The sequence below is a fragment of the Pristiophorus japonicus genome, chromosome 4, assembly GCF_044704955.1.
Source record: "Pristiophorus japonicus isolate sPriJap1 chromosome 4, sPriJap1.hap1, whole genome shotgun sequence".
Lineage (NCBI taxonomy): Eukaryota > Metazoa > Chordata > Chondrichthyes > Pristiophoridae > Pristiophorus > Pristiophorus japonicus.
This window is the reverse complement of record NC_091980.1, coordinates 258725640-258744886: the sequence shown is the minus strand read 5'-3', so window position 1 is coordinate 258744886 and position 19247 is coordinate 258725640. Positions and strand designations below refer to the sequence as shown.

The 19247-nt window shown below is 42.6% G+C and overlaps 1 protein-coding gene across 5 annotated transcripts in view; it reads right to left on the bottom strand.

Moving 5' to 3' along the window:
• The window catches only part of LOC139263376 (serine/threonine-protein phosphatase 2A 56 kDa regulatory subunit gamma isoform), a 181448-nt gene that overhangs the window by 88305 nt on the left and 73896 nt on the right, over positions 1-19247 (bottom strand). Inside the window, exon 1 of one of the 5 annotated variants that reach the window (XM_070879381.1) lies at positions 17345-17547. The exons of the other annotated variants lie outside the window; for them this stretch is intronic. Within the exon in view, the coding sequence (XP_070735482.1) occupies positions 17345-17438 (94 nt within the window). The 5' untranslated portion in view covers positions 17439-17547. Of the gene's footprint in view, positions 1-17344; positions 17548-19247 lie in introns of those variants that run through there. 5 annotated transcript variants of the gene reach the window in all.

Genomic DNA, 19247 nt, shown 5'->3' with positions numbered 1-19247 from the left:
GTCTTAGTCCAGTGGCAAGGATTACCCAAGGCGACTGGAGACCTGCTATGTTGCACGGACCTAGTGCGCACAAGTATCGCAGTGTGGGCTGGCCCGTGCTGCCCCTGAACTCACACCTCGCCTGGTCCCCGATCACATCCCTCTACAATCTATCGTCGCTCCTTCACCCCGACCTCGCCGCTCCTGCTGTAACTGCCCACGCTCCAATCACCGATCTGGATCTTGATGACGTCTCCCTTCGCAGCTCGCGCTGCTCAGTCTATGGCACGGTAGGGTGCTCTTAAAAACCTACCTCTTATTCACCCACAAGCTGCAACAGTGCTGCCAGCGTGCTATTCAATAGCCGAGAGAACGAGCAGAGGTGGAGATTATGCAACACAGCATTCAGAGTGTGAAAGCCAGTTAGTAGTGAGTACAATGTTAGTTCACTATAAACATATCTAAGGTCAAGCTAGCGTGTGGCGCATCTCCTTATGGAGTTGGGGCAGTGATCTCTCATGTATTAGATAGTGGGGAGGAGAGACCAATTGCTTTTGCTTCACGCACTCCGTGCCAGTGAGCAGAATTATGCGCAGATCAAAAGGGAAACTTTGGCATTGATTTTTGGGGTCAAGAAGTTTCACAAATACTCATTTGGTTGTAAGTTTACCACTGTTACTGACCATAAGCCCCTGCCAGCAATCCTCTATCCAAAGTCCCCAGTTTCAACCTTAGCTGCAGTCAGAGTGCAAAGATGGACTTGGATTTTGTCAGCATATACGTATGAAATCGAGTACAGGTGATCAGCTGATCACAGAAATGCTAATGCGATGTCCAGATTGCCATCCCCATCACAAGTTACTGCCAATAGGGAAAAAGTGTTCTATTTCTCATACATTGATGAGCTGCCAGTCACAGCTGAATAGATTGGTAGGGCATTCAAACGTGACCCAGTTATGTCAAAGGTGTAGCAAATGGATGACCAAATCAGATATCAGAGGAAGATATTCATCCATACTTAGTTTGTAGGAATGAACTGTCAGTGGATAAAGATTATATCATGTGGAGTGCAAGAGTGGTTATGCCGAATAGGTTCAGGTCGAAATTGTTTGGAGATCTTCATGACCAGCACCTGGGAATGCGCTTGACCAAGAGTTTTACACGCAGTTACTTATGGTGACCAGGTTTAGATAAAGAGATAGAGTACATAGTCAGTCAGTGCACGACATGTCAATTGGTGAGCAAGAAACCACCATTACAGCCATGGAAGTGGCCTCCCAAGGCGTAGCAAAATTTACATGTAGAATTTGCTGAGCTAGAAGGACAGCAATTGTTCATAGTGATAGTCATTCGAAGTGGATAAAGGTGTTCCCGGTGCAGAAAAAAAAAACGTGACAAGTTGCGAAGATTGTTTTCTTCATACGGACTATCAGAAGAAAGTGTCTGATAATGTGCAGCAATTTTGAAGAGCTCACACAGTTCATGAGCAGAAACGGTACGAGACATAGCAAAGTTGCAACATACCATCCTGCTTCAAACGGTGCAGCAGAGCACACAGTACAAATTGTCAAACATGCCCTCATCAAGCAAATGTTGGATCTAAATCCAAAGAAAGGTCAGTTGTTGTTGGACCACAAAATGGAAAATGTTCTGATTACCTATCAGAATACTCCTCATACCACTACTGGTAGAAAACCAGTAGATTTGTTTCTCAAACGACAGCCACAAACCAGGTTCTCATTGTTGAAGCCAAACTAGGCACAATCAGTACAAGAGAAAAAAATCAAGGCAGAAAGAGAGTCATGATAAAGGTAGAGTAAGAAGAGAAGTGAAGTTGAACCAGAAGGTTAGAGTGAAGAACTGAAAAAGGAGCCTGGGAATAGCTTGTGTGGCAGGAAAACCAAGGATATATTGGACAACAGCTTGTGTGATAAAACAATAGACAAGGCTAAACAAGATAAAGCAAAATATGATTAAGCTAAATCTGCTGACCCCAATTGCCAGTAGTAAATCAGTTGCAACAATGTGTGTCGTAGGTCAGACTAACTGCTGACCACAACTGTTTATAAAGTGACTGTTTAAATGCTATATAATGCTGACTGCAACCGCCTAGTGTCTAACTGTTAGCAAAACTATGAACATAGAAACATAGAAAATAGGTGCAGGAGTAGGCCATTCGGTCCTTCTAGCTTGCACCACCATTCAATGAGTTCATGGCTGAACATCTAGTAGTAAACAGGAATTATGACTAATGATGTAATCTAGAAAGTAGGCAGGGACATTGTACAATACATCATTTCTGAGTATAAATATCTGTAAATTTCTGTATCAATTTGGAGACTTGGCTAAGGACAGAAAGCAAGTTGTTTTCCCATGCATGCAATTAAAGACTGTTTGAACTCTCAATGTCAGACTTGTGGAATATTTCAAAATATTCTACACAACAAGAACCACCAACATAAATCGTTAAAGTTACCAGGAAGAGTAGTGAAGATATGTGGCCCTTATATATATATATATATATATATTTGGTCCAGATATTTGATCATGGACAGGTTAGGTTTATTCACATTGATCATATCTTACCTACATGTGGAAGGAGTTGAAAGTTGGGATGATGCAATTTATTCTGATGAGTCAGATGGTCTTGTTGCAAGTAGAGTACAGATAGCAAATCCAACATCAGATGTACCAGAAACAAGTCCAAGAGAAAGTCAGAATTTAAGTCAGAGTCTGGCAGACAAACAGTGTGAAAATGTAGAGTCCAAATGTAGATCACGGTCAGCCCTTGGAGAAAAATTCTCCTCAGGCTCAACCTAGAATGAGTCAAAGTCCTACAACAAGACTGGAAAGTTCTGTTCAAGAAAGAAGGTATCCTCGTCGAAACAGAAAACCAGTGGTTAATTTTAATCTGTTAATTTGGAAAATAAGTTCGCATTTTTTGTTGTGTTACAGAATTCTTTAGTAGAATTTGGAAACAAAGTGGGTTCCATTTGAGAAATGTAAACCAAGAGTTATGTAAATCATGCAAGTCATGTGCAATGATTTTTTGCTATGATTAACTTCTTCACTAAAGGAGGGAGAAGTGTAGAGCCACCTAGTGCACTACTGATGTAATCACAATAAAGCCAAGTGTTCTGCTCAGTTCTTGCCTGGGAGCCATGTTGTGCAGTTGTGTGTATAAGCTGTGTCTCAAAATATCCCAATCCCACTCCCCGTATCTTACCCTGCTTAAAATAAAGATGCGATTCTATGCTCCAACATCCTGCTTGAAGAAATCTCTCAACTTCTCTTCTCTGTGACAATCTTAAATTGATGAACTCCAGTGGAAATAGTCCTAGTATTTTGTTTCTCTTCATAGCAATGGCTTTCTTGGTGAATCTATCGCATTAAGGTGGTTTCTATAATGGGGCTCCCAAAACTTAATCCGCACGCAATCTAATCATTGCCTTCTTTCTCTTGACTTATGTCTATGATCTTATTTATTAAAGCCAGAATGTCATTGGTCATTTCTATTACTTTATCTACCTGTACTCACTTTCTCAAGGAATTAATGCACCTATAGATCTCTGCTCATACATATAGCATTCTTCAGACTCTTTCCATTGAATTTGTAATCCCATTCCTCATTTTCCCTGAAAATGCATTTTCACACCTTCCTCAAAAAAAAAAACACCCTCAACCCATCCTAGCAAATTTTCACACGATCTCCAACGCCTTTCCCTCTCCAAAATACTTCAATGTGGTGTCACCTCCCAAATCCATGCCTATCTTTCCTGCAATTTAAGGTTTGAATCTCTCCAAATCAGATTTCCACCCAGTCACAGAACTGAAACAGCCCTAACCAAAATCATAAATTGCATCCTCTAACTGGTGCAATTTTCTCTCCTCAAGCTCTCTTCAGTCTTTAACAGTCAACCATGCCATCCTCCTCCAACACCTCTCCTTTGTCCAATCACACAATTTGGCAGTTTTATGTCAGAGGGCCATCAAAAGCAGATGCACAGTTCAGTATCCACTGCACTCAAGTCTGAAGAGTCTGGCAACAAAGGTCCACTTTTTATTTGATCTTGTGAGCTGGTGTTAGATCAGCCATCCCTGGTGCTGTCCTGCTAAACGTGCAGGGCTGGTTCAATGCATATCTTGTGTCATGATGCAGACGCACAGAACAGGTTCTGCGTTAATTTTCAGACCTTCTCTGCAACATGGTAACTTAGGTGCTTCATTTCTAATTTTAAATTTGCCCCCAGGTCTTGCTGTTCATCAGAAAAACGAAACAAAGTTACAATCTTTTAATACCAACAATTTTAATTCCGAATAAAATTATACATGCACAGTTAAATGGGTTTTAGTCTTTAAACAGCATCAAATGGTGTATGTATCCTTGGGTGGGAGTGGGTGGTGGATGACAAAAAGTGCTGTAGGTAGGTTGCTTAACCATCACTTCCAGCAACTGTATCAAGATAAAAATAGTATTAGATTGTCAGAGCATCCATGATGATTCAACAGTGATATAAACTGTAATTCAGGCTATTGCCAAGTGTTCAGATATTTTCGGTATAATCTACATTTATTTCAATTTATACGGATTCAGTTTTGTTTTGTTTATTTCCTACTGGTCAGCTTGAGAGCACCTTTAGGACAGCATACACCCAACTACTTGACCAATGAAGAAATGGCATACATGTGGAAAAAGCACACTAGACATACAAGCTTCAAATTTCAGAAAAACATCGTAAAACCTTCCAGCAAAATCTAGCACATAGTTTCGAACATAACTGGGAGATACTGGAAAAGAATTATATTTTGTGAAAATTACAAAATTAAACTACCGAGGTGACAGAATTTGTTCATGCTGGCAGTTCTAGACATGGTGGTTGGGGAGGAGACTAGACTCCTGACATTAATTATTTGATAACTATTTAAGGTGAATGGTCTGTGTTCAAAAGGGTTAGATATTGAAAGAAATTCCTCACTTCCAACTAAGTATAGATATCTAAACATACAAAATACTTGGAATTGCAAACTTCTTTTTACCAGGATTGTTTTTAAATCAGCAGATCTCCCATGGCACTGTTCACCAAACTTTGGAGAATATATTATTTTACTAAGTATTATAGCATCTAAAGTATTATTTTACTCCAAAAGTACAACTGTGTTGAACATGGTGTCATTTAAGGCCACACGATGTAATGGTTGTGTTTTCTGGAGGTTAGTGAAAAATGCTCTTGTATCCATTAGAGATTTTAATACTTTGTTAAATATAAAGTTTCACTCGTTAGGAACTTCTGTTGCTGTAGAACCTTCTCTAGCTAAGAAATCACTGGCTCCCCCACCCTCCCACCACCCCCACTTATCTGTACCCTTTTTTAAAGCTTGACAGAAATTTATAAAGGACACCTGAAATCTGAATGTCACATTTTGATCGCTGCAGTACACAAGGACAGAAAATACATGAAGCAACCATTTATATTTCAGTACCTGCATCAGAGTATCATTTAGCCTTCAGTCCAGTTGCTGCCATTTAGAAAACTACTGCCAGTTCTAGACATGGTGGTTGAGGAGACTAGATGACCGTCCCCGTGCAGGTCACACACTGCGACCGCCCCGTGCAGGTCACACTCGTGGCAGAGGTTTGGCAAATGTTTGGTGCGGAGATGCGGTTGGAGATCGTGGCGAAGGTGCGGCAAGTGTTTTGTGGCGGAGGAGCAGCGAGAGATCGTGGCGAAGGTGCGGCGAATGAGGGTACAGGGCCCAGGGGCAGCACGAGCCTGCCCACATTGCGGTGTGCGCGCACACTAGGTCCTTGAGGCAGAGCAGGTCTCCAGTCGTCCTGGTTAACCCTTGCCACTGGATAAAGGCCTAGCTCTGTCAAGCCCGTGTGGTGGCTGATGTGCAACGGTCACGACACGTTAAAAAAATCCATGCAGGCATCTTCCACCCCTTCAACTGGAGTTCAGAACTGGAATAATGGGTCCTTCATTCAAACATCTGTGAACTCATGTGGAAGCAAGTCATCCTCGGTCGAGGGACCGCCTATGATGATGAGACCCCTGACATTAATTAAATATTTGATAACTATTTAAGGTCTGTGTTCAAAAGGGTTAAATACTGAAAGAAATTCCTCACTTCCAACTAAGCATAGATATCTAAACATACAAAATATTTAGAATTGCAATCTGCTTTTACTAGGATTGTTTTTAAATTAGATCTCCCATGGCACTGTTCACAAAATGTCAAGCCACACGTTTTTAAATTTAGGAAGCACTCCCAAATTATGACTCCTTTGAACCTGCACAACTTGAAGCTTCAGAATTCAAAAGTCACAGGTAAACAGCATGCAAACTTTGACATGTCTCATGTTGCCCTGCAATGGAATTCTGGGAAATCCTGCCCCATGCTATTACAAAATCTAGCAAACTAGTGCAAGTAAATAAGCAGCAATTCTTCCTAATTACATGGATAATATTTTTGTCAGACAGAACAGATTTCCTAATGTCCTGCAGTCAACACTTCTTTCACTCAAGGTTTGTAAAATGAATAATGAAAATACGGCTAGTGAAACAATATTGCTCCTGTGAGCTTTAATATATTTACAGCTATAAATGAGTTTTATTTCGTGCGTAGTCTGTGCAGTTACTGGACTTCGGCTATGGCAACAGTAGAAAGTGGCACGTGGGTTAGGAAGGGAAAACTAACTTGACTTCCTCTGCTGATCACTAAAGATTAAGCTCCACTGGGAGGAATGGATTGACAAAGACAGAGAGCAAGAGGAGAGGATGAATGAATGAGACAAAAACAGGTAACGAGGGAGACACACGCACTCTTTCATATTTTAGTGTGCGCGAGAGCAAGAGGAAGAATAAAAAAAAAAGACTGCTGCCAAAAGTGTGTCTTGGAAGGGGGGGGGGGGGGGGGGGCAGTGAGGGAAGGAGTCATAGGAATAGCATTAGGCCATTCAGCAGCTTGAGCCTGTTCCACCATTCGATTAGATCATGACTGATCGGTAGCTCGCTTACATTTATCTGATTTTTCTCCATATTCCGCAATACTGTTACTAACAAGAATAATTCTCATTCTTTGTCCTCAGCTTTGCTAGGGTTCATTGGTGCCAAACTTGATTGAATCCTGCTTGATGTCGAGGGCAGCTAATCACATCTCTCTTAGGACCTTCAGCCCTTGTATCCATATCTGGATCAAAAGCGGTGATGAAGTCTGGAGGAGAGTGGTACTGGTGGAATCTAAATTGAACTGTGAGCAAGTTATTGGTGAATAGGTATCACTATTGATTACCCTTTCCATCACTTTAGTAATGACTGGGAGGAGCCTGATGGGGTAGTCATTTATCAAATTGGATTGATTTTTTTGTGGATAGGATACACCTGGGCAATCGGCAATCTTACACATTGTCTGGTAGATGCAGCTCAAGTCAGCCAGCAGTTCCTGGCATTGATCCACAAGACCATTGCTGTTTTATCTGCCCACTCCCATCCTGCTGCTTTACAGCACGAATGCTGCCCTAAGCCTGCCATTCAATCAATAGCTAAATGTCATGTGCAGTCCACTTCCTCCCATCACATGGCACTGTTTTTCCAAGATCCATGCAGATAGGTCCGAATGATGGCCTGTTAAGTCAGGTGCCAACTCAATATAATGCGCTACTTGAAGGATTCCTCTCATTTTCGGACAGCATCTAATTTGTCAAATAGTGCACTAATGCAGAGGACCTCATTTGACAGACTTCAGCCAACAAGAAGTGATTTAAAATATTTTGTACAACTGCACACTTCTCATTTAAAATTCTCATTCTCTACTGCCCACCCAAGTACCATAAAAATATTACCGATATTGCTTCACTACTTTCCTCCCTCTGCCTCTAACGACTTCTCATCCTCGGTGATTTCAACCTCCATCTCAATTCACCATGCTCTCTTCTCCTCGGAGTTCACTAGCCTCCTATCCTCCCTTAATCTCTCCCTTCATGTAAACTCCCCAACCCACATTCACGACCACCCCCTCGACCTTGCCATCACTCATGGCCTCACTACTCCAATCATGTCAATCACAATTACAGCCATCTGACCACTTCCTCGTATCACAAGACCACATTCCCCTTCCACCCCCCCAACCCTATCTCCTTCTGTGTCCGCCCCTGGAAAGAAAATTCTGCCAACTCTTACAACCGCACTTATCAACTCCCAACTGTTCAGCCTTTTGCCCTCCATTCACCATGACGTCTCTGCAGCTACCGATCTACTCAATCACACCCTCACCACCACTTTTGATGCCCCAGTACCTGTTAAAACAATGATTCTCACCCTGGCAGTGCCCCTGGTACAGGCCTGATCTTTGCTCCCTCAAGTCCAAGGGACATAGACTTGAACGGATATGGCGGACTACGATTTAGCCATTCACCGCAGATCTAGCTGAACCACATAAAGCACTATCGGGTCCTGCACTCGTCTGCCAAAATCGCTACATTTCAGAATGATTCTGGAATAGTGAAAGATAAACTCCAGCTTCTATTCTCCACAGCTAACTGTCTTTTTAACCTCCTCTTGCCAGTCTTCACCCTCATCAACAATAAGTGTGAGGAGCTCATGGACTTCTTTCTCTAAGATTGAGACCATCCATTCAGCTGCCGCTGCCTTTCTTTCCCTTAGCCCACCGGGCCAAACTTCCTCCAAGAAAGCCCCCTGCCCGGACCTCACATCTTTCTCCAGTTTCTCTCCGATCTCCTCTAATGACCTTTGAGCTCATCCTGTACATGAGACCATCTTCCTGCTCCCTTGATCCTATTCCCACCAAACTCCTGACCACCCAACTTCCTTTCTGGCTCCCATGTTAGCTGACGTTGTTAACTGTTCGCTCTCCTCAGGTACTGTCCCCCTCTCCCACAAATCTGCTGTCATCACCCCTCTCCTCAAAAAAACAACCCTCGATCCCTCTGTCCTTGCAAACTACTGCCCCATCACCAACCTCCCTTTCCTCTCCAAAGTCCTTGAATGTGTTGTCACCTCCCAAATCTGTGCCCATCTTTTCTGCAATCCCACGTTTGAATCTTTCCAATCCAGTTTCCACGCCTGCCACAGTAACAAAATGACTCAAAGTCACAAATGGCATCCTTTGTGACTGTGACAAAGGCAAACTATCCCTCCTCGTCCTTCTTGACTTGTCTGCAGCCTTTGACGTGGTTGACCACTCTATCCTTCTCCAGCTAGGTGGGACTGCACTTGTCTTATCTAATCGTAGCCAGAGAATCACCTGCAATGGTTGCTCTTCCTGACCCCGCATCATTACCTCTGGTGTCCCCCAAGGATCTATTTCTTGGTCCCCTCCTATATCTCATCTACATGTTGCCCCTTGGCGACATCATCCGGAAACACAACATCAGTTTCCACAGGCAGTGAAGGCGGCAAATGGTACGTTGGCCTTCATAGCGAGAGGATGAGAGTCTAGGAGCAGGGAGGTCTTATTGCAGTTATACAGGGCCTTGGTGAAGCCTCACCTGGAATAGTGTTCCGTTTTGGGCTCCTAATCGGAGGAAGGACATTCTTGTTATTGAGGGAATCACCAGAATGATTCGCGGGATGGCAGGACTGAAAGACTGGATTAACTAGGCTTATATTCACTGGAATTTAGAAGAATGAGGGGATCTCATAGAAACATAAAATTCTGACAGGATTGGACAGGTTAGATGCAGGAAGAATGTTCCCAATGTTGGGGAAGTCCAGAACCAGGGGTCACAGTCCAAGGATAAGGGGCAAGCCATTTAGGACCGAGATGAGGAGAAACTTCTTCACTCAGAGAATTGTGACCTGTGGAATTCTCTACCACAGAAAGTTGAGGCCAGTTCGTTAGATATATTCAAAAAGGGAGTTAGATGTGGCCCTTACTGCTAAAGGGATCAAGGGGTATGGAGAGAAAGCAGGAATGGGATACTGGAGTTGCATGATCAGCCATGATCATATTGAATGGTGGTGCAGGCTCGAAGGGCCGTATGGTCTACTCCTGCACCTATTTTCTATGTACGCTGATGACACCTATCTCTACCTTACTACCACTTCTCTCGACCCCTCCATGGTCTCTAAATTGTTAAGACTGCCTGTCCGACATCAAGTTCTGGATGATTCGAAATTTTCTCCAATTGAATATTGGGAATACCAAAGCCATTGTTTTCTGTGCCCGCCACAAACTCCGTTCTCCCAACACTGACTCCATCCCTCTCCCCAACTCCTGTCTGAGGCTGAACCAGACTTTCGCAACCTGTGTCATATTTGATCCTGAAAAGAGATTTCGACCACATATCTGCAGCATAACTAATACCGCCTATTTCCACCCCCGTAACATCGTCCTTGCCTCAGCTCATTCATGCCTTTGTTACCTTTAGACTTGACTATTCCAACGCATTCCTGGCTGGCCTCCCACATTCTATCATACATAAACTAGAGTTGATCCAAAACTCGGCTGCCCATGACCTAACTTGCACCAAGTCCCGCTCACCCATCACCCCTATGTTCGTTGATCTACATTGGCTTCCGGTTCAGCAACACCTCGATTTCAGAATTCTCATCCTTGTTTTCAAATCCCTCCCTGGCCTCGCCCCTCCCCATCTCTAATCTCCTCCAGCCCCACAACCCCCCACCGGGAGGTGTGCGCGGTCGTCTAATACCGCTCTCTTGAGCGCCCCCGATTTTAATCGCTCAACCATTGGTGCCTGTGCCTTCTGTTGCCTAGGCCCCAAGCTCTGGAACTCCCTGCTTAAACCTCTCCGCCTCTCTTTCCTTCAAGACATTCCTTAAAACATACCTATTTGACCAAGCTTTTGGTGACCTGCACTAATTTCTCCATGTGGCTCGGTGTCAAATTTTTGTTTTATAATATTCCTGTGAAGCGCCTTGGGACGTTTCACTACATTAAAAAGGCACTATATAAATACAAGTTGTTGCTGTTGCAACTAAATATAGTCTGATTATGCTTGACCGCCCTAATGATACTCATGACACAATATGTGATAATATACCTTTGCAGCAGCTCCTGATTGCTCTGAAGAGACTTCAAGTATTTCTTTAAAAGCCCTTTGTTTTCATCCAAGAACTTTTTCTTTTTGCAGGTGCCGCAATAGTACACTGATTAATGGATGTCACTATAGGGTACCGACTCAATCATAGAATAGTACAGGACAGAAGGAGGCCAAGTGGTCCATTGAGGCTGCGCTGGCCCTTTATTATATTATTTATATGCCTAAAGACGATTTTGGGTTCCCTATTATGTTATCTGCCAATCTATGCTCATACTCTCTCTCTCTGCCCCTCTTATTTCCTTTTTCACTGCCCCTCTGAACTTTCTATATTCAGCCTGGTTCTCACTTGTATTCTCAACCAGACATCCATCATACACTCTCTTTTTCTGCTGCATTTTACTCTCCATCTCTTTCGTCATCCAGTGAGCTCTGGTTGCCCTACATTTTATCTTAATCCCAGCTTCAGGATAGCACCCTCTGGAGCACTGATGCGACATTCAGCTTTTCCATGAGTGAGCTTTGAAGCATTGGCATGAATTTTCCAACTTAGTGCCAAATTAAATGCTCTACTCACCCACTCTGATCAACCACTAGGTTGAGATTACCCAAATTCATTACACTGGAACATCAAGACAGACAGAAAGATAGACTTGCATTTTTATAGCGCCTTCCATGACCTCGAAATGTCCCAAAATGATCATCATAGGCAGTCCCTCGAAGCGAGGATGACTTGCTTCCACGCCAAAAAGGGATGAGTTCACAGGTGTTTCAATGAAGGACCTAATATTTCAGATCCCAAACTGCATTGTGAAGGGTGGAAGATGCCTGTGTGTGGATTTAAAAAAAAAAAGTGTGGTGGCCATTGCACACCAGCCATCACACGGGCTTGACAGAGCTAGGTCTTGGTACGAATAGTGCAATCAAGCAGACGCAGCATGGATTCATGAAGGGGAAATCATGTTTAACTAATTTACTGGAATTCTGAGGATATAATGAGCATGGTGGATAGAGGTGTACCGATGGATGTGGTGTATTTAGATTTTCAAAAGGCATTCGATAAGGTGCCACACAAAAGGTTACTGCAGAAGATAAAGGTACGTGGAGTCAGAGGAAATGTATTAGCATGGATAGAGAATTGGCTGGCTAACAGAAAGCAGAGTGTCAGGATAAATGGGTCCTTTTCAGGTTGGAAATCGGTAGTTAGTGGTGTGCCACAGGGATCGGTGCTGGGACCACAACTATTTACAATAAATAGATGACCTGGAAGAGGGGAGAGTGTAGTGTAACAAAATTTGCAGAGGACACAAAGATTAGTGGGAAAGCGGGTTGTGTAGAGGACACAGAAAGGCTGCAAAGACAAATGGAATGTTGGCCTTCATTGCGAGAGGGATGGAGGTCCTTCTGCAACTGTATAGGGTATTGGTGAGGCCGCACCTGGAGTACTGCGTGCAGTTTTGGTCACCTTACTTAAGGAAGGATATACTAGCTTTGGAGGGGGTACAGAGACGATTCACTAGGCTGATTCCGGAGATGAGGGGGTTACCTTATGATGATAGATTGAGTAGACTGGGTCTTTACTCGTTGGAGTTCAGAAGGATGAGGGGTGATCTATAGAAACATTTAAAATCATGAAAGGGATAGACAAGATAGAGGCAGAGAGGTTGTTTCCACTGGTCGGGGAGACTAGAACTAGGGGGCACAGCCTCAAAATACGGGGGAGCCAATTTAAAACCGATTTGAGAAGGAATTTCTTCTCCCAGAGGGTTGTGAATCTGTGGAATTCTCTGCCCAAGGAAGCAGTTGAGGCTAGCTCATTGAATGTATTCAAGTCACAGATAGATAGATTTTTAACCAATAAGGAAATTAAGGGTTACGGGGAGCGGGCGGATAAGTGGAGCTGAGTCCACGGTCAGATCAGCCATGATCTTGTTGAATGGCGGAGCAGGCTCGAGGGGCTAGATGGCCTACACCTGTTCCTAATTCTTATGTTCTTATGTTGATCCAGTGGCAAGGATTACCCAAGACTATCTGGAGATTAGCTCTGCTGCACAGACCGAGCACGCACACATATCGCATTGTGGGCTAGCCCGTGCTGCCCCTGGACCCTTGCCTCATCTGGGCCCCAGATTCACGCCTCTCCTGGACCTCAGTCACTTCCCTCTACGGACTCTTGCCACTCCTTCGCTCCTCCTGCTGTGCCTGCCCGCACTGCAATCAGTGACCTGGCTTCGTAGCCATCGCCCTCCTGCAGCAGCATGCGCTGCTCTCTGCAGTGGTATGCCGCCGTATGCTGCTCCCCCTGATGGCCCCGGCCTGCTGATGGTCTTGCAGGCCAGGAGCACGCCGATTTCCAGGCCGGGCAAAATGCTATATAGCCAATGAAGTACTTTTGAAATGTAGTCACTGTTGCAATGTAAGAAATATTACAAAAGAGGAAACTCTCATCCCCCAGAGTCATAATACTGGGTTCAAGCCCCACAGCACATGATCTAAACTGACACTTCAGTCGGAGTACTGCATTGTCGGAGCTGTCTTTTTGATGCGATGCTAAATGAGGCCCTCTCTGCTTGCTCCAGTGATTCAGATGGACATAAAAGATCCTATGGCACTATTCAAAGAACACCAGTCAGTTATCCCAGAATTTTAGCCAACAATTACCCTAATCAATTTGCCAAAAACAGACCAACTGGTCATTCATCTAATTTGCTAAATGTGGAACCTTGCTTGTGCAATTGGTTGCTGTGTTTAGCTATACAACAGTAACTGTACTCCAAAAAGTAATTAATTGTTTATGAAACACTTTGGTATGCCTTGAGTATGTGGTACAAAGCTTTATAAGTGCATACAGAAAAAAAGGTGAGGCCAGCCTGAATTCAAATTCACCTTTTAGGTGAAAGGATATCTTTTGTAAGGAAATGGATCGCACAACCTGTTAACACTAAACCAAACTGGTCATTTGAGCTAAATCATGGCAAATTTCTTTACTCCAATATTTTAACTAACAAAATTTGTTAAATTTCCCAAAACAATGTATAATAAATATAGAGGTTGTTAGGCAAATCAACATCTTTGTTGCATAATGAATAACCTTTTAATGTTGCATTTACTGACATTACATACATTGAGACAACCTGCACTTAATACACAGACAATCTTAAACATTAGCAAGAGGATGGATACTCCTCTCACTTCCTTGGATCGGAGGCGATAAGAGTTATAGAATTTACAGTTTATGGGCTGAAAATCAATAAAATGTTTCCAAACTATATCCGGAGATGGGCGATAGCATCTTGCAAAAACCGATGTTGGATGGATGACCTTTAAGAAATATATTGCAGCATCAAGTTTTGAGCGATTTTACACAGACTTGATACCAGGGACAATGAAACAAATACAATACAGAACATTGTTAAATATCAAATGTGGGGGAACTGTGTGAATGATTTGGGACAGTTTCAACCCAGTTCCTAATGAGCATGCATCTACTGCACAAAACTACCCCACATAAATTAGAGCACATGGGGTCAGAGAACAAGTAGCAAAATCTCACACTCAACAAGCTCCCCGCTGGAGTGGAACCTAACTACAGAACCAGTGGGAACCTGTTCAATTTTCGTCGTCTCCAGGTCAGATCCAAGAACGTCCAAACCTCTGTCGTCAAACTACAGTACGCAGACGACACTTGCGTCTGCGCACAGAGACTGAACTCCAAGTCATCGTCAACATCTTCACTGAGGCGTAAGAAAGCATGGGCCTTACACTAAACATCCGCAAGACAAAAAGATCCTCCACAAACCTGATCCCCAGTCATCAAGATCCATGGCGTGGCCCTGGACAACGTGGACCACTTTCCATACCTCGGGAGCCTATTATCAGCAAGGCAGACATAGACGACGAGATTCAACACCGCCTCCAGTGCGCTAGTGCAGCCTTTGACCGCCTGAGGAAAAGATTGTTCGAACATCAGGCCCTCAAACCTGCCACCAAGCTCATGGTCTACAGGGCTGTAGTGATACCCACCCTCCTGTACTCAGAGACGTGGACCATATATAGTAGACACCTCAAATCACTGGAGAAATACCAATGATGTCTCCGCAAGATCCTGCAAATCAACTGGGAGGGCAGACGCACCAACGTTAGTGTCTCGACCGGGCCTACATCCCCAGCATCGAAACACTGACCACACTCGACCAGTTCCGCTGGGCAGGCCACATTGTTCGCATGCCTGACAAGACTCCCAAAGCAAGCGCTCTACTCAGAACTCCTACATGGTAAGCGAGCCCAAGATGGGCAGAGGAAATGTTTCAAGGACACCCTCAAAGCCGCCTTGATAAAATGCAACATTCCCCACCGACACTTGGGAGTCCCTGGCCAAAGACCGCCCTAAGTGGAGGAAGTGCATCCGGGAAGGCGCTGAGCACCTTGAGTCTCATCGCCGAGAGCATGCAGAAACCAAGTGCAGGCAGCGGAAGGAGCGTGCGTCAAACCAGTCCCACCCACCCTTTTCTTCAACGACTGTCTATCCCACCTGTGACAGAGACTATAATTCCTGTATTGGACTGTTCAGTCACCCAAGAACTCATTTTTAGAGTGGAAGCAAGTTTTCCCCGATTTTGAGCGACTGCCTACGATGATGATTTTTGACCTTAGAACCATATCAGCACAATACAATTATTTTTCTGATAAATTTTCAATTTGAATAAAGTCATTATACAATTCTTTTAGTTCAAACCAGAGTAAATAAATACAAACACCCAATGAATGAATGAATGAATGGTGTGAAATGCCACACTGAAACCAATATTTTCATTGCCTCCAAAATATTTTATGCAAAACTGCAGTGCTCGGGAATTACGAATTACTCTACATTTGAAGTGTAGAAATTGCTAGGACCTGTAGCGGGATATCATGCTGCACCAAAACACTTGCTCTTTAGAGAAATGTCTGAAAAGATAGTTATGTTGCACACCACTAATTATAACATTCTTTCTAAATAGATTTGTACCTTGATTCAAAAATTTCCTGACAGCTTAGCTGTTATTTGCATGGTTATTCCGAGAAATGTGTTCATTTTGATTTGCAATAAGGCTACTTCCACTTCTGACCACAAATTAGGTAAATGCTGTCCACATCCTGGACTGAGAAAGTAACTAAAACTTAAAAAGGTCAACACATCAGATTTGCAACTAGCAAACACTACAGCAACGTATTTGCTTAATACCATTTTGGCTCGGCAGTGTACAACAAATCTTACAAAATACTTTAGTGTTTTAAAACTACAACCTCCGACATCCGACAATTTAAAAAAAAAGTCTCTCAATATTCGTTTTTGCAGCAGCTACTTTCAAGGACTGTACTCAGTTTGTGTACTTAAACTTATGACCTCTGATCTTTGCCCCTAGGTTCATGATAATTAAATCCAAAAAAGTCACCAACATTAGTACAACATTTATGCATTTATGAAACTAGGTTCTGGTGCAAAAACATTTTTTTAATGAATGATGGTAGTTTTTTAAAAAAAATGATGTATTTAGCATCTGCCTATATGTGGAGCGCTGTAGTTTTAACGTACAAAGATCATACCACATACAACTAGAATGTGAAAATATTATAGCATACATCCAATAAACCTGAATCATAAAAACAGGGAAACTTCCTTTTCTAATAATATTCTAAATTCTAAAAGTAGCTTTCAAATACTTGGCTAATTATTAAAATTCCTGGATAGGTCCCATCTTGTATACAACATTCCAAAAGTTTAAAAAAAAACAAGCAAAACACATCAAGCTGTAAATAAATTCAGCACAATACACATCTAGATTCCCCCTGATCATTAATGCAAGCATTCACAAAATATATTGCGTTAAAGATCTCAGACGAGTTTTTAAAAAATGAAGTAGAATTGATTTAATTGAGACTGCGCAGCTTTTAGACTAATATATAAGCAGCCAAAAGTTCTGTTACAAAACAACCTCCGTGAAGAGCCAAACTTGGACTAGTGCCCAGCCCCCAACAATCTCTTCTAAAGGCTAATGACCTCACTTCCTTTCACATCAGCATGCTTAGTTGGGGGATGGGACAGTGACAGCAGAAAGCAGCAAACCTAGATTCAAGATAGGTATGAAATGCTTCAATGAACGCAAGCAGTCTTACTAATCCAACAATTGCAGACTATCAGGTTTATCCGTTTATTTTAAGCAACAAAAAACTGTTTACGGAACAGAAGCTTTAATAAAACTTAATAAATAGCGCACTTCCTTTATTTCTAATCTCACCTCACAAAGCTCTGCACGAACAGGTAAGCAAGCGTAACATTCCACTGTTGCATACATTACAACCCACCTCTAAAGTGTAGAAGGCCCGTGGGCTGGAAAGGCCCATTTGAACTGGCTGCATCCACCACCATCCTGCTACCAGGTCTGTTACATGTCAACATCTAGCCTATACCAGCAGAACAAGCTGTTCCTTAAGGCAAGAAACCAGCCTCCATTTTAGCACAAAACACTCAGAAAATGAAGCTATCCACCGAAGGGAAGAGGCTAGTTAGTGATGTCAGCAGCCAGCAGAAAGCTGATTGGATAGTAATGACTACATAAAATGACACTAACAAACTGCAAATAGAAAAACATTTCTGATTGGCTATCACTGTGCATTAAGTCTATACATTGATCAGATTACTGTGTTCAACTCTGTTCATTCCCCAGGTTTAATTAAAAACAAGCTTCCCAGGAAATACATACAATTTTTAAAAAATCAGACTTTGAAATCTTGTCAAAGCTACATATCAGATTTTGTATCAACTATTTTCAAATATGTTTTTCTTAATTCCAACTCCCCCAATTTCTCATCTCAAATAAAAACAAATCAATTTAATATATTCTTGACTCCTTTCATTAGGTCATCATACATTGTTCATCAACAAGGGAAGGTTGAAGTCCCCCCTCATTTAAAGGAGCTGTGTAGATCAATTTTGGATTAGTCAATGGTCAGGTCTACCAAATGAATGAATTTATAAGCAAATGAGTCCAGCTGCCATGCCAGGGCTACAGTTTTGCCCATGAGTAGGCTTAATGGACTACAATGTATTTTCACCATCTAAGGTCTGATTCCATTTCATCAAATGGTTTCATCTTCAAGCCTGACACTAGCTGACCCAGAACAGCTGAAACAAAATTAGTAGTTACTTAAATTTAATATCAGAAAATGTGCATTGGAGTGATGTAATCGGCGCAAGTTTCAGGAAGTGGCTGCACAGTATCACTAGTCACGGAAAAAATAAATTCAAGTATGCAGCTCCTTAGTACAATATTATGAAACCTAAGCATTATTTTAAAAAGAAAGATCGAGAGTTCAAAAACAGCATTCAATCTGTAGGTTTCAAAGCTGAATGCTACCAGTGCAAAAGGAGATTTAACTGGAATTTGGCATCAAACCTCAATCTGAAAATATGTATTATTTCACAATGGTTTAAAAATAAACAAGACAATGGTTTATTAGGGTATCTTTCTAAAACATACATCTTCCAGAAGCCATAAAAAGGAAAGGAAGAAGTAAGAAAGATAAAGACTTGTATTTATGCAGCGCCTTTCACAACCTCAGGACGTCCCTTTATAGCCAATGAAGCACTTTTGAAGTGCAGTCACTATTTTAATGTAGGAAATGTGACAGCCAATTTGTGCACAGCAAACTCCCACAAACAGAAATGAAATATATGACCACATAATCTGTTTTAGGTATTCATCGAGATGAATGTTGGCCAGGACACTGGGAGAACTTCCCTGTTCTTCTTTGAATAGAAACATGTGATTAATTACCTGACCGTTAGCTATCAAGGCTCTGGGATTCTCTTCATAAAACCCTCTGCCTCTTCAGCTCTCTCTTTTCCTCCAAGATCCTCCTTATAACCCACCTCTTTGATCAAACTTATGGTCACCTCACAGTCTCCTTTTGCTTGGTAACTATTTTTTATCCTTGCGCCTTTGTGAAGCACCTGGTGACATTTTCCTACATTAAAGGAATGCAAGTGGTTTTGCTTCTGCTTTTTTCCTTTTGGGCGAGGAGTGATGGGTGGCATGCCATGTCAGGAAAAGGAGCTGCTACTGACAATGAGCTGCATTTCTCGGTGGGGATTGCATCATTGCACTCAGCGGCTCCCTTCCCCTCTCTTCCAAAACACTTGCATTTTCCTCCATCCCTCTCCCCCATCATGTCCCCTAGTCTTTCACCTTCTCAATACCCCCTCACT